This window comes from Lagopus leucura, unplaced genomic scaffold, assembly GCF_019238085.1.
Source record: "Lagopus leucura isolate 7727_CA_CO unplaced genomic scaffold, USGS_WTPT01 Super-Scaffold_760, whole genome shotgun sequence".
Taxonomy (NCBI): domain Eukaryota; kingdom Metazoa; phylum Chordata; class Aves; order Galliformes; family Phasianidae; genus Lagopus; species Lagopus leucura.
Genome location: NW_024962257.1, coordinates 4,161,510 through 4,175,868, shown reverse-complemented (window position 1 = coordinate 4,175,868; position 14,359 = coordinate 4,161,510). Strand labels below are relative to the sequence as shown.

Genomic DNA, 14,359 nt, shown 5'->3' with positions numbered 1-14,359 from the left:
CTTGCTGGCAGGGGCTCTTTGATCTCCACGGCGTGTCAAGCTGAATCAGGCTCGAGGTATATAATAACTGGGGGTGGCTGGGTTTGGCCAGAGATGAGGCTTTTAGCTGGCTCTGTGTCCTGGGGTGCAGATATTACAGAGCAGTGCCACGAGTGTGTGTGTGTGTGTGCTGGGACCCACTTAACTCATTGTCGGATGCTGAGGGTTAACATCTTTGAAAATCTCAAGCACCAAAAGGCAGGAGAGCTCAAATGCACCGTGCTGCAGCTGAGGCCCTCGCGTTTGAGCTCCTTGTGCTTTGTTTCACTGGATTAGAACAGTTATCTTTTACAAAAGCAGGGAGATGGAAGCTATTAAACTTCTTCAGCGTCAGGATGTTGTGTTGTTTTCCAATAGGATGGTCTTCAAACTTCCAGCTGATGTGGAAGATGTGAGAGCTGCTCCCAGCTGGGTGTCGTCCATTCAGCTTTTGTGTGCAGAAGCCTTCAGCTTGGTCAGGGGCTCCTGGCTGGAGATGTCAATACCTGGTTGAACAGAAAGCAATGCCTCTGCTTTGAATGCGAACACAGGGCTGAAGAAATGGTGCCTCGATGGCGGGTTAACTCTGGATTCTGGTTCAGATTTCTTAATTAGGGACTATTTCTGACATTGGGAATGCAAATTAGCAGCAGTTTTGTCTTTGCTGCAACCTAGCACCTTCTTATTCAAACAGTTTTATGAATGTTAATTGCTCCTCATAGCTCTTTCCAGAATGATGTTGTTCTGCAGCGGGGGAAACTGAGGACCAGGGTGAGTTCCTTGGCCCAGCCAAGAGGGGCTGAGGACAAGCAGGAGAGGCTGAGAGCCCCTCACTCCTGTGAGTGGGACCTCACTCTGCAGTGGGTGTGGATCTCAGCAGTGGGGTATTCCAAAACCACTTGCTGGAGGGTTTCCGGAGCTGAAATGCTCAGTTCATCTAAATTGGCCTGACAGAGTTACAATTGTTTGCAGCAGGACCTCGGGCACGCAGCAGTTTGTCTGGGATGTCATTTGCCAGCTATTTTTAGGGATCATTTTCTGAATGCTGCTCCCTCTTATAGCAGTTTGCAGTGTCACTTGGACAGTGCCGCTGTGATTTCAGGCTCCGTGACAATGAGAGCTGTGTTTGCAGTACGTGTCTGATGCAAACAATTTTAAGCATGTTTCTGCCTTTGCCCTTATGGGAAAGTAGTTAAAGACCGGAGGCTTTCATTAAAATTTGATTCAGTAATCTTCTGACCAGGAAGACCTCAGCCTATTGCAGTTGTTACAGGGATTTGTGTGCTTGTTTTTCCATAGCTGTGTGTGGCGTGGTGGATGTCAGCTGTCTCAGTTAATGCTGCTGTGCTGCAGTTGTTCCTTTTTGTGCAGTCTTCACAGTGTTTCCTCCCAGCAGAACATGAGCACTCCTCCACTTGCAGTGGTGCAGGATGGAGTCACGTAGCCCAAGGAGGTGTTGCTCACATGTGTGCCTGTGGGTGGGAGGCAAGCCTGATTTTCCCCCTGCGTGGAGCTTTATGTTGATGAGTAGCTGACCTGTATGAGCTCCACGTAGGCACATGGAATTGCTGAAAGACATTCTATTTGCTTTCCCTTCTGCACTCATGCAACTGATAATTCTTTGCTTAATCTTCAGTCATTTATTTTCAATCTGTTCCAGCCTGAGGCCTCTCTGGGTTCTCACAGGGCAGGCTGTGGCTTGCCTGCCCATCCTCTGTTAGAGGATGCTAACAATTGTACCAGTGAGGAATGAGCCTGAGCTCCCCAAACCTGAACTAACTATAGTTTTCTTTCCAGACTTTGTAACTTCCTTCTGGAAAACCCAGATTACCCAAAGAAGGAAGGCAGGATGGTTTTAAATCCCACCAGCAGCCTGCTTGCCAGCCAAGATGAGACAAAGGCAAGTGAGAATACCCTCATCTACAGCACACCTCCAGCCTGTCCAACATGAAGTGAGCGTGGGGCGTGTGGTTCTGTGTTTACTTGCAGAGCTCCTTGTTGAGCCATGCTTTGTTAGGAGGCCTCTAGGTGCAATTCAGGTGGTGGTTAATAGCAATAGTTGCTTGCAAGATGACTTCAAGACTCTTGTTTTGCTGTTGCACAGCTGCCTCTTGTCTGCTTTGTGCCCTCAGCAGGCCCCTCGGGCTTGCCTGCCTGTCAGCCACCTGCTGTGACATCTATTGTAGGAATTCTTGGTCATTCTGTCACATGAAGTGCTTTGGCCTGAGGACTGTTTTGTGTGACCTTGGCACATTGCTTTTCAGCCTCTTAAGTGCAAGTCTCCCTACTTGATGCACACAGTAGCTTTAAGCTGCTTGTCTTGTGTCCTGCCAGGAGCACAGTGTGCACCTTCACATCCACGTTGTCCTCCCAGCTGCTGCTTAGGTGTGTGCTCAGAACAGGGTGCCACAGTTTGGGGAGGTCCTGCAGAAGGCTCCTATCCTGCGAGAGTACTTGAGATGTGTGTGTATGTGTAGCAAGTCTTTTTATATCCTCTCTCATCTTTTGCATTTCCTTCTCAGGTGCCTAAAGTGGACTACTTTGACTTCTCCAAGCTTGCCCCGCTCGATCAGCGGTGCTTTATTCAGGCAGCTGACCTTCTCATGGCAGACTTCAAGATGCTGAGCAGCCAGGACATTAAGTGGGCACTACATGAGCTCAAGGGACACTATGCAATCACACGAAAGGTTGTCCTGTTCGAGTCTGTTGTCTTTCCCAGGGTTACCTGTGCTGCCTGTGGGGAGCAGTGTGATGTCTTTCAGCCTTACTGTGCCACTTGCTCCTCTGGATGTGTGGTTACGTGGGGTTTCTCTGTGGGTTTTTTGTTTTAATCATCCTCCTTTCCTTTCAAGAAGTCTTTGCTTAGTAGACTCTTGCAAAACTCATCAGCCAGATAGAATGCTGCAGGAAGCTTTTACTTTTCTGTGACAGAATAATTGATGAAACGGTGGCTAGTTTATGATAAGTGATGCATTAAACTCAAAGGTACTCCTGTACTTTGCGGAAGTGGGGTGTAATTGCCAATAAAACCAAGACATTTAGCCAAGTCTTAGAACATTTAACTCAACTGCTGTTACTAGTTTGTAAGTGACAGCATGTAACTGAGGAGAAGGCCAAGCCTCACTGCCCTATTTCTTACAATTATGACTTACGAAATGAATCATTAAATTCTTTGAAGAAGTTTTCACAGTAATGGAACTGCAAAGAAATTTGTTCTGGAGTATCACCAGGCTAAATGTGAATACAGCTGCAAGCTTGTGACTGGATGTGTTTTTGATATGCTTCTCTTGCTTGAGCTTCTCTCTCTACTCTGTCAGTACTTGACTGCAGCTAAAAGCACTGTTCCTCTTCATTTGATTGAGCGCTGAGTGCTTGAATTGAACAAAACCAGGTTCTAACTGTAGACCTTCAGAAGAGGAATTCAATTTAAAGAAAAAAAGATCAGCTCTGCGTCAGTGTGGACAGCAGCTGTATTAGTGTTAATAGCTGAGGCAGTGCAAGCTTCCATTCAGCTCTGCCTGATGGCTACGTTGTTGTAATGGAACGATTGCTTTATGAGTACATAAAGCAGCAAAGTGGACAAAGGGAAGAGATGTGCGTGCCTCTGTGTTGCCTGGCTTTCCTGTTTTAGTTCAGTCCTGTGCACTGTTTGTACGGTGCTTTGATTTGAGCTGTGTGCTGCTGCTTTCTCCTGGAGAACAGAAGGGACTTAAATCTGCATGTTGTTTTTTGTTTTGTTTTCAGGCCTTTTCAGATGCCATCAAAAAATGGCAGGAGCTGTCTCCAGAAACCAGTGGGAAACGAAAAAGGAGAAAAGAAATGAATCAGTATTCATATATAGATTTCAAATTCGAGCAAGGTAAATAACAAGCAGTGTGTATTGTGCCCCTCTGCATGACTATGGTAAGCAGAACTGGCTTACACTAGAAAGCACCATCCTTGAAAGGGGATATGTTCCCAAAACAGCAGTGTTTCTGTCACTGTCTGCTACCTGTTTTGGAATGTTCTTCGTTAGCACATCTGCTTGGTACAGTGAGGTTTTGAAGTTGTGTAGCTGGAGGTGTGTAGAGGAGGAAGGATTTGAGCTTTGTTCTTGCTGCTCTGTCCTGCTTCATGGTGTCTGTAACTCTGGTTTAGGTGATGTGAAGATTGAGAAGCGGATGTTCTTTCTGGAGAACAAGAGGCGGCACTGGAGGTCCTATGACAGGCTCTCACTTCTCCCTCCAGTGCTACTGGAGCAGGAATTCTATGAGCAAAAAGTTAAAGAGATGGCAGAGGTGAGTGGTAGGAACTGCTTTGGCTTGGTGGTGCAGATGGCTGCAGAGCTCTTTGCCCTGAACGTGGAGATCTGCCTCTTACTGAAACTCAAACACTGAACAGAACTTTGAGTAACTCACTACACTGACCTCTCTGCTGCCAGGCCCGAGGCAGTCTGCTCGTTCACTGCCTTGCAGAGCTTGGCACTCCAGGCTCCAGAACATCTCCTCCCTTGCTGAGGTCTGTGTCTTTCAAAGCAGAACCCTGCAACACCTGCTGCTGTGTTGTCTTCCAGAGAGAATTCACCTTTCTGCACATACGGTCCTTTCTGAAGTAGCTTCTTAAAGATCAGCTTCTCCTAAGCAGATGGTTTGTGCCTCCTTTTAAAAGCAATGATAATGTTCCTTGGGGCTTCTGCTGGAGAGGCCCATCGAGTTGATCTCTGCCCGTAGGGACATGAAGGGGCAGCCCTTCATAATGTAGAATTTGGTTCTTTGTTCTTGCTGCCTTTGCCTTTGCCTTCCCCCTGTCTGTTTTAGCTGAATCATAAATATCTTAATGGACTGGAGGGATGGGCTGAGTGATGTTGTGAGCAGACAGTGTGCCTTTTGTGGTGGGCTGTAAATCTTGAGATAATGTAAATGGGTGTAGAGGCTGGAAAACTGCTTTATCTATTCTGTAAATAAAGATGCACGTCTCTTTTACAGCATGCAGACTTTCTCCTTGCTCTGCAGATGAATGAGGAACAGTATCAGAAGGTCAGTATATCTAACGTGATCCCTTGAGGTCAGCTCACACATAGGTGCTGTTCTGCACATAGCACTTCAGAATTTCCTGGCTTCTGGAGGGGAGAACTACTGCATTTGCACTGTGCTGCTTTTGCTGAGCTGGCAAAACCTGCACAGTGTGTGTTGGCTGGCTTTTGGATGAGGTAGATGAGCTGAGTCCAGCAAGACAGTATTGATGCACATAATGATCTGCAGTAATTCAGTCAGCTACTGCTTGTATCTTTACTGGCCAGAACAAACACTGCAATGGAATCGCACCAGGCTCGCTCTTGCTACTGATGTTAGGCTGTTTGAGACTTCGAAGCAGATTTGCTGTTGTTCTTGGAGCTCTGCCAGCAGGAAGGCCTTTCTCCTCTGCAGCACGGGCTCTTCAAAAACCTGAAAATGGGGCTTCTCCTTTTGGATGGAGAAAAGTTTGAGATAGGTTCAGTTGCTTTGGATTGCTTTTTCTTTCGCAATTGCTGCTTCTCTTCAGACTTCACAGAAGGTACTGGAGGTTTGAATAAGTGGGCACACGATCACAGCTGTGGTGAGGAGGCCGAGGCAGGGTAACTGCAGGCAGCTGGGTGGCTGTTCCTTTAGAGGGCAGCAGATTTGAAGCTTGCTTTTCCCCATGCGAATGGCGTGTGCTCTGTTGCTTCTCTGCAATCACAGCTTCCCCAGCTCAAGATGCTTGTACGCCTGTGGGCTCAGAATTACTAAAACACCATGTGTTCTTTGGCTGTTTGGAATCTGCCAAACCGGACGTGTGGGTATTAAGTTACTTAAAACTGAGTTTCTGGTTTTGCTTAGTGGATTCTGACCGCTGAGCAGGATATCTGATGGAATGGTGTGCAACTGTGGCTCCTCCTCATAATTAATGTTGTCCCTGCTTGTAGCTTGCAGTTGTACGTACTCATGTCACGGGGTGTTTACTTGCAGCACTGTGTTGGTATGTTGCTATAGCTATTGATTCCTATTTATTTCTTGCTGTTGCTAATACTTCTGTTGTGTTGCAGGATGGTCAGATGATAGAGTGCCGCTGTTGTTATGGGGAGTTTGCTTTTGAAGAGCTAACTCAGTGTGCAGATGGTCACTTGTTCTGCAAGGAGTGCCTAATTAAATATGCTCAGGAGGCAGTCTTTGGCTCTGGGAAGGTAAGAATTTCCCAACTGGACAAAGGGAAAATGGATAAATTGCTGTTTGGTGATCACGTTGCTGTTTGCATAGTTTTGTAGCTTAAACCAGATGTAGCCACGCTCCCTGAGAAGTATTTGATCAGAACTGTCTTGAAATGCCAATCCAATGAGTCAACCTCACCATTAGCAACTTTCCAATGGGGTTTGGGTTGTAAGGTTTTAGTTTGTTGACCTCCATCTTGTGTGCTTCGTGCTGAACAAATTGAAATGGATCGTTAGGAGAACTTTCTACAGCATTCATAGTAACAATAACTTGAACTCATCTGGTTCTGATTCCCTACTTAATGAACCAGTGGTATCTGCATGATGTGGTGTCATCTCTGACTTGGCCAGTCCCTTCCTAGCTAAAAATACTTGTCCTTCATCACTTCCTTGTGACCCCAGCTTATTTTGAGGGCTGTTTCCTCAATGGTGCTACCAACAACAGTGCCACAAATGCTGCTGTTCCTGGGACAGTTGCCAGAGTTGATCCAGAGTTGGTAAGGGAGCAGTTAGCAGTATCCTGATGCCTAGCTGAGCTGTATGTGAATTATTACCTGCTCTGAAGTGTACACTGTGCTGGGTATAATAATTGGACTGCAGGGTACTTTGGTACTCTGGGATCTCTGTTACATGTGAACATAGCTGTATTTTCTATGACTGTATTGCCAAGAATGTAACACGTTGGTCACAAACACGTGCAGAAATAACGGGCTGCCTTGAGGTCACGGTGGATTTGGTGCTTGTGGACTGTGACCCAACCTATCAGCCAGCATCTTCGTGTCCAATACATGTTTTGAGTTCTGATCCATTTGATGAACCAGCCACGTTCTTGCCATAGTAAGCTTGCTTTCTGGCAGTCGCTTGCTGATTATGTGTTTATCTCTAAGCACGGCTCTGCTCTGGTTTACGTGGGATGTTCCAAGCACTGACTGGTTTGACACTAGCATCATACTGAGACTGAGCTCTTTTCCGCCCGCAGTCAGAGCTCAGCTGCATGGAAGGCAGTTGCACGTGTTCGTTCCCCACCAGCGAGCTGGAGAAGGTGCTTCCAGAAACCATCCTGTGTAAATACTACGAGCGGAAAGCCGAGGAGGAGGTGGCTGCTGCCTGTGCAGATGAGCTTGTCAGGTCAGTGCCCAGTGCAAGGTGCAGACTGATCAAACTGGTGTTAAAAAAGAGTTCCCCAAGCCCCTAAATGTGTGTCAGCTATGGGACGGAGCTGCATTGCTATTTCAGGCTCCTGCCTGCCAGGCTGTTTTTACTCAGGTTGGCCTGCCTTTGGCTGGGAGCAGATTAAAGCTCAATACAGCTGTCTCCCTTAAGACTCGCTTGCAAACTCTTTGCTGATCCTCTATATCATACAGTCTAAAGTAGTGCTGAGCATATGACATTTTGATTGCAAACAGGGAAGTGATCGAAGAAATATGAGGAAAAGGACAGCAGTCAGCATATCCTTGCAGCAGGCATTTGCTTGGCAGCACTGTTAAGCACCACAGAGCTTTTTGACTAAATCCACTGTTGGCACCGTGCATTAATAGCCTCTTATTTTGGGCTGCAGGTGTCCCTTCTGTAACTTCCCAGCTCTACTGGACAGCGATGTGAAGAGGTTCAGCTGCCCTAATCCCCGCTGCAGAAAGGTAACTGAGTGACATTTGCCACTGGGTCTCTTCTGGAGTGCTTGGTGCAGAGCTGAGCACAGCTCACGCTTTGCAGCCTCAGCTGAGCTGATGGTCTCGTGTGGCTGCATGGAGCAGCAGTCAAGGTATTTGTTGGATCCTGCTGATGTTCTGTGTGTCTGGAGAGATGAATTCAGGGTACTGTTGATACAGACAGCGGAATCCCTTTCATGTGGCAGGTTTGAAAGATATTGGCTACAAAAGCTTCTACAAAACCTTAGGATGCTGTCTTGCGTATACAGAAATGTTTTAAGTGAGCAGGGAGCCAGGTGTTTGAAAGGCAAATTGTAATCCTTTGTCTAATTAAACTTCTGGAGAATGAGCTGAAACAAGCCTATACAAACTATCCTTAACATCTTACCTTTTTCTTTTATGCTGTCACTTGAATACAGGTTTGATTGGAAGGGTCAGAAACTTGTCTGAATAAGTCAATTCAAAGGGCAGAAAATCATTGTGCTCTTCCTAAAGCTTGCTAATAGCCGTAAAAGAGGAATCATAGGGTCCCATGGGGGAAAACTGGCTGCTGTGCTTCTGCACTGTCTGTTCTAGGGAAAAATAGAAGTGTAAAAACTGCTTCTCAGTCTCCTCAACATAAGCAGAGCCCTGCACACATCTGGTGGCCAATGCACTATTGGTGTTTGTCACAAAGCTACAAGGCAGCATGTGTGCTTTTAACCACTACGCTTAAATCACGTGCTGTGCTCACAGAGCTGCATACTCCTGCAGCAGAGTTTGTGGGTGCTTTGGACTTAGGCTTGTAGCTGCTATAGTGTTGGGCTCTTGTAAGCAGTGTGGCTGTTGGCCTGTGCTGGGAAAGCAAGAGAAAGTCAAATTCTGTCGTCTGTAGAGACTGAAGTTGCCAGCAGTGAAGTTTGCTTTCTTGAGGAGGGGAAGAACGCTCTTTAGTGTTGCACAAATCCTTCTCAATTGTCTGATATCCGGGTTGGTTTTGCTAGTGCCCACCTCCACCTCCAGTTTGGGAAGAAGTGCAGGGAGGAGCTGTGCAGGGCACTAGGTGGCACTGTCGATTCGTGTTCAACTCAGCTTTCCTTGTTTTGTTTTGTTTTAAATCTGTTTTTGCAAAACCCAAGCTGTCTTCAAAATGTGTGTGTGTCAGCAGCACAGAGCGGAATTCAGCCTCGAGAAACACAAACGTTCCAAATGTGCAAAAAAACATTTTTTTTGAAGGTTCCCCCCCCCCCCCCCCCCCAAAAACGTGTAGAGTGGCACAGAAACTGTGATAAGAGGTCGGTGCTGAAATGTTCCTTTCCTTCTGGTTTGCTGTTTCATTTCCTTCCTATGCTGGGAATGATGCTGCTTGTCCATTCCCCTCCCCCTGCCCTGGGGTTGCAGCATTCCAGTGGGCTGGATTCCTGGTTTCCTGGACAGCTTGTGTTGATTCATTAGCTGAAAATCTGCTGAGTAGCTTAGAGCTCTTAGAAGTCTGAACGACTTTAGGATTTGAAGGCAAGGATGAAGAATAGGGACAGCAGGATGTGGTGTTGTCTCATAGCAGCAACTTTGGTGATTCTTCTCATTCCCTGCTATCTTGTCTCTTTCCAGTATGAGGAATTTAAGTTAATGCTCTTGCTCGCAGGAAACCGTTGCCTTCAGGGAGGAAAGGGCTAGATTATCCCTTTCCTCTATGGGAACTCTGCAGAGGTTGGAGAGGATGCATTGGCTTTACTAGCAGTGCCTCTGGCAGACTCTGGGGTGGTGATGACTGATCCTGGAAGGAGTCCCTCTCTGGTTGGAAGGGCTGCATTTGCACAGCTGAACCTACAGCGAGGGGAGGTACAGAAAGCAAAAGGTCAGAAGGTGCCTCTGGAAACATCCAGGCTTTTACAGGGTGGGGAGAGGGGGACCAGGTGGTGGTGGTCCTGTTGTGTTTCTGTGCTCCATCACCTGGATCCTTCATCTTGCTTGGAGAGTTTGTGTTCGTGCTCTGGCTTTCCTTTACATCTTGCATGGGGTGTTTGGCCCAGATATGGATGCACTGTAAAATAAGTGATGGAAACCAGCTGGAAGCACTCTTGGCTGAACGCGGGTTGGGCTTAACAGAGGAAGATCTGTAGGCATACAGAGGTTGTGCATCGCACCTACATCTCCTGTAGTTTGACCCGCTGGCACCTTGCAAGAACCAGAACTCAGCTGTTAGAACCTCAGCCATGGGCAGAGCTGCTGGTCGCTGTCTGTAGCTCAGTGGGTGCCCATGGATGCATGCAGATGAGCCCATGCCATCTGCTGGGGCCAGAGGCTCCAGCTGTGCCGGGGGAAGTTGGGCTCTTTCTGAGGTGGCCAGGGCTTGAATCTTAATATTGCTATAACTGCAGGTTGGAGGAGAAGCTTAGTGAGTCGAGGAGAGCTGTTGCCCCAGCTACCCAAGAATAAAACCTACTGGGTGTTTGTCTGAGCTGGGGTGGGAGGGAGGGAGGCAGCTGTCACTCAGCAAGCTGACACGAGGGCCTGTTGGAGCTTTGAGGTTTTGCTCAGTGCCCCTCTGTTCCCAGAAGGGCTTTGTGCACCAAGCAGGTTCCCGGCAGCAGCAGGCTTGCTGGCCAGTTTGGTCAGCCTCCATCTTACCCTGAATTTCTCATTGCTAACCATGCATGTTTCTCCTCCCTGCATTCCGACATAGCAAAGCTGGCAGTTGGGTAAAACCACGGAGGACATGAATTGCTTGCTGACTCCCAAAGCGCTGGGAAGTGAGCGTGCACTTCTGCACAATGGGAAAAGTTCTGTTTCCCACCAGGAAAGGAAACCCTTTACTTCTGCTCTGCCTCCCTCCTCCCAACGTCCTGTATTGTCCAGAAAAGACAAAGCTTTTGTTCCCAGCTGCTCGCTGCCATCCCAGTGCAGTGCTGTGGCCTGGGAAGGGCTCTCCCCTCTTTGCAGTCTCAGCACAAAGCACTGCAGGGCTTTCAGCCAGCCTAGATGGAGAGGTGAGAGCTGCTGTTGCCATGGAAATTGTGTGTGCATGAAGCAGTGCTGGCCCTCTGGGTGCTGGAGAGCTCAAAACCCGAAGCTGAATCCTACAGCCGCATCACAAGGACTTGCATTTCCAGCACTTTCCCTTAAAACTCCTTTGTGTGCCTTAGGATTTTTGCTAATTTGAACCGAGTTGTCTGCTGACTGGATGCAAAGAGGCGATTACACATGGCTGCAGAGTGTTAAATTGCATTGCTCTGGGATGGGGCAGCTGCCTCTCCTGTTCTCAGGGCTCTGCATTGCATCCTGCTAATGAGGTGGTGCTTAGGGAATGAGTTTGCCTGCTGGGTGTCCCAACTGCTGTGCTGGAGATGTGGGTGTCAGTGGAGATGTGGGATGGATCCCTGCCATCAGCTCTGTGTCTCTGGCTTGGGCTCTCTGAGCACAGCAGTCTTTGTGTGCGCTTTTAATTTGCGGAACAGAGGAGTGATGTTTTAAGGACTTATTTTCAAGCTGCTGGTATTTCTCAGGATTGAGTGCAAGGTGCTGGCTAGGAGCAGATGCATCCAGCTGCTCTTCACCTTCATTTTCTGCTGGGAGTGAGGCAGGTTTAAGCTTGTATGGAGCTCTGCCTAGCAAGCTGTGTCTGAACATGGCTTTTCTTAGCAGGGTGCTAACGCTGCATCCACAGCCCATGCTAATAAGTCACATTGTATGGTTCTCAGTGACTTCAGTGAGAGCAGCATTTCTTGCTGAAATAAGAAATCATGGCAAAACAGATCTAAGGTTACAAAAGCAGCTAATGGGGTGTGCTGTAGGCTCTGTGATCTCTCTACCTGTTGCAATGACGAGGCACGCAGCTGTGCCTCATCCAGAGGCACAAAACAAGGCAACCCCTGCCACCTAGGATCCAGCTACAGGTGTGTTATGGGGCAACTGAGCTTGTCCCAAATGCCTCAGAGTAGGATTTGCATGTGGAGAATCACTTGGTTCTCCTTGCTTTGCAACATGTTTTCCCTGCTGTTAGGAGTCTGCTGTCTCATTCTGCTTCCTGACGGCGCTGCAAACATTTCAGAGGCCCCCTGGTCCTGTCTCACTCTCCGTTCAGCCATTTTGATCACTACTGTCTGTAGTGCCTGGTTGAAGCCTGGTTGGTTGGATTTGCTTGTTGCTGACGGCTTAGCCCTGCAGCTTTAGTGCAGAGCAGAGCTGACGATGAATTTGTTTATGGTAAACCCCTGTCACTTCTTCCTAGTGGCAGTGACCTTAGGGCCCATCTCCTGTATTTAACTTCCCCTCCTCCCCTGTCTGTGTGAATGTGGTTGAGCAGAATTTGTGGAGATGAGGGAGAAATGGAAGCATGGTGTTGCTGCTGCTTTTACTGGCGGGATTTGGGAATGGAGCGCTCACGCCTGCGTGTGCCTTTGCCTGTAAGCCCATCCCCAGCTTGTGTGATCCAGCAGAAAGCTCAGGGCTCTTTTCAGGACTCTTCCATCCTCCCCCTCAGCTCCGCATGCCTGGAAACCCACAGCTCTGCAGCTCCCAGCTTTCTCCTCCAGCTCAGTGCCTCTGCTGCGCCCTTTTTAAATGAGCGCCGCGCATGGGAACGCGCTCTGCTCGCTCACTGCCAAAACCACAACAAATGGCAACTTTCCGTCTGTCATCTCGGCTCGGAGGCACTCGTGGCTGGGCAGGCGATTCATTTTTCTTCCATAAAAGGACATTGAAAGCCATCAGCAGGAGCCCTGCAGGGCGAGCGGCGATGCTATCGGCGGCTGTGCTGCGGTGGGAGCGCCCGTCATCTCCGTATCTCTTCCCAAAGGGATGGGCAAGAGGCAGAGACCGAGGCCGAAGGTGATTGAGGGTGCTGAGGTGATTGCAGGCGGCAGGTAACGCCCTGTCAGACCTCGTTGCCAAGTCCTAAAGGAAGGTAGATAACAGGAGGCTGCTCCTGATGCAGCAAAGCCTTAAAAGTACAGTCCCGCTCAGGAAGCGTGCGCGTGCCCGACCACGTGTTTCGTCCCATCGGGGTGTGCAGGGTCAAAGTTGCATGGGGAGTGCTGAGAATCAGGAGATCTCCTCATCCCAAGCCTTGTGCTGGGCCGTGCCCTTCCCTTGTAGGGGGCTGCAGGGGAAGCTGTGTGCTGAGGGCTCTTGCTGCTTTCCAGCATCATGGTGCATGCCTGCTTGCTGCATTAGCAGCTGTCCCCTGCCCTAAAGGGAGCCTCTAGGGAAAGAAACAGCACCCAAGTTGTCTCCTGAACCCGAGACAGTCCTTGCCTTGTCTGTATCCCTGCTACTATCCTTTGGGATGCGTGCCAGTGGGCTGCAGGTGCTGTGCCAGCAGTTCACCTGGAAGGTTCCACCACGGGAGTTCAGGTGCTGCTGCTTTTACAAGGTCAGGTCTGTTTATGCAGCAATATCTGGAAATGCTTCATGTGATAAATGGGTCTGACAGAGGAGAGGGCGAAGCCCCACTTGAAAGTGGACCTGAGAAAGAGGTCAGTGTAAATGGGTATCTATTTCTTAAAGGAGACAAAGAAAAGAGCTGCTGAAAGCAAGAACTCAAAGTGGTCTCTTAAAAATAGACTGCGTAAGTCAGTGCAATTTCAAGCAACAAAGCTTACTCCTGTGCTTCATTTCTGCCTTATATAGCAATATCCATTCAGGGAAAAGACAATTCTGCTGCTGTTTCCTGGCCAGTGAGTACCTCGTCCAGGTCTGTAAGAGGCACTGCTGTTCTCCTTCACAGCCTTATTCCTTCTCCAAGGAAAGGGCCAGAGGTAACAGGCTGGATTTGGCTTTGTGTAGGTTGGGAACTTCAGCTTGGCTGTATAATGGCACCTGGCAGCATCTCACCCCTCTCCCACAGCCCTGTTTGCCCCTTGTTTAGGTGAGAATATGGCAGATGTCAAGCTGCCCCATGGCTGCCCCCACCTGCAGACTGTGCTGGGGCAGAGCAGGGCCCGGGGACCCGCTGCCAGAGCTGTGAACTTGGCCTTTGTCTCCTGGTTCCTTTGAAAGAGAAAAGGAGGTCGACACGAAGCAGAACAACAAGAAGAGAGGGAGTAGTGTAAGATGATCGCTAACAGGGAGAAACCCTAAACCTCTGTACGGAGCAGAGCGCTCGGGTTGCTCGGTTGGTTTGATTTTTAAGCATGAAGTAACCTGGCCTCTTGTGTCACAGCAGGTAGCAGTGGTGCTGAGCTGCCCTGGGTCTGCGGGGTCAGCTTAGGACAGGGCATAGAATATCCGGAGTTGGAAGGGACCCACAAGGCTCATCGAGTCCATCTCCAGGGGAGCTGCCCTCCCCAGTGCCGCTTACAAAAGCAGGGGTGAGTTTGGGGTGAGAACCTGCGTGGTGCTACCTGTGTTTGCAGAGCATCGCAGTGGGGTCAGCATTTTGCTGCTGTGGTGAAATGGAGGTTGGAGGGGATGGAAAAAGGCTGTTCTCAAAGCCAATTTAAAAACATTGTTCTGACCTTACTCGAAATGCTGCATCTTTCGTCTCTCTTTCCTCCCCCTCACATTC

General features: G+C 48.7%; 1 protein-coding gene across 4 annotated transcripts in view; it reads left to right on the top strand.

Annotated features, from left to right (window-relative positions):
• The window catches only part of RNF216 (ring finger protein 216), a 62,858-nt gene that overhangs the window by 14,284 nt on the left and 34,215 nt on the right, over positions 1 to 14,359 (top strand). For 3 of the 4 annotated variants that reach the window (XM_042864302.1, XM_042864301.1, XM_042864300.1), the window contains exons 8-15: positions 1,804 to 1,918; positions 2,541 to 2,705; positions 3,763 to 3,877; positions 4,156 to 4,295; positions 4,983 to 5,033; positions 6,062 to 6,199; positions 7,203 to 7,351; positions 7,782 to 7,860. In XM_042864302.1, the coding sequence (XP_042720236.1) occupies positions 1,804 to 1,918; positions 2,541 to 2,705; positions 3,763 to 3,877; positions 4,156 to 4,295; positions 4,983 to 5,033; positions 6,062 to 6,199; positions 7,203 to 7,351; positions 7,782 to 7,860 (952 nt within the window). The remainder of the gene's footprint in view (positions 1 to 1,803; positions 1,919 to 2,540; positions 2,706 to 3,762; positions 3,878 to 4,155; positions 4,296 to 4,982; positions 5,034 to 6,061; positions 6,200 to 7,202; positions 7,352 to 7,781; positions 7,861 to 14,359) is intronic. The other variant, XM_042864303.1, reaches the window with a different exon arrangement.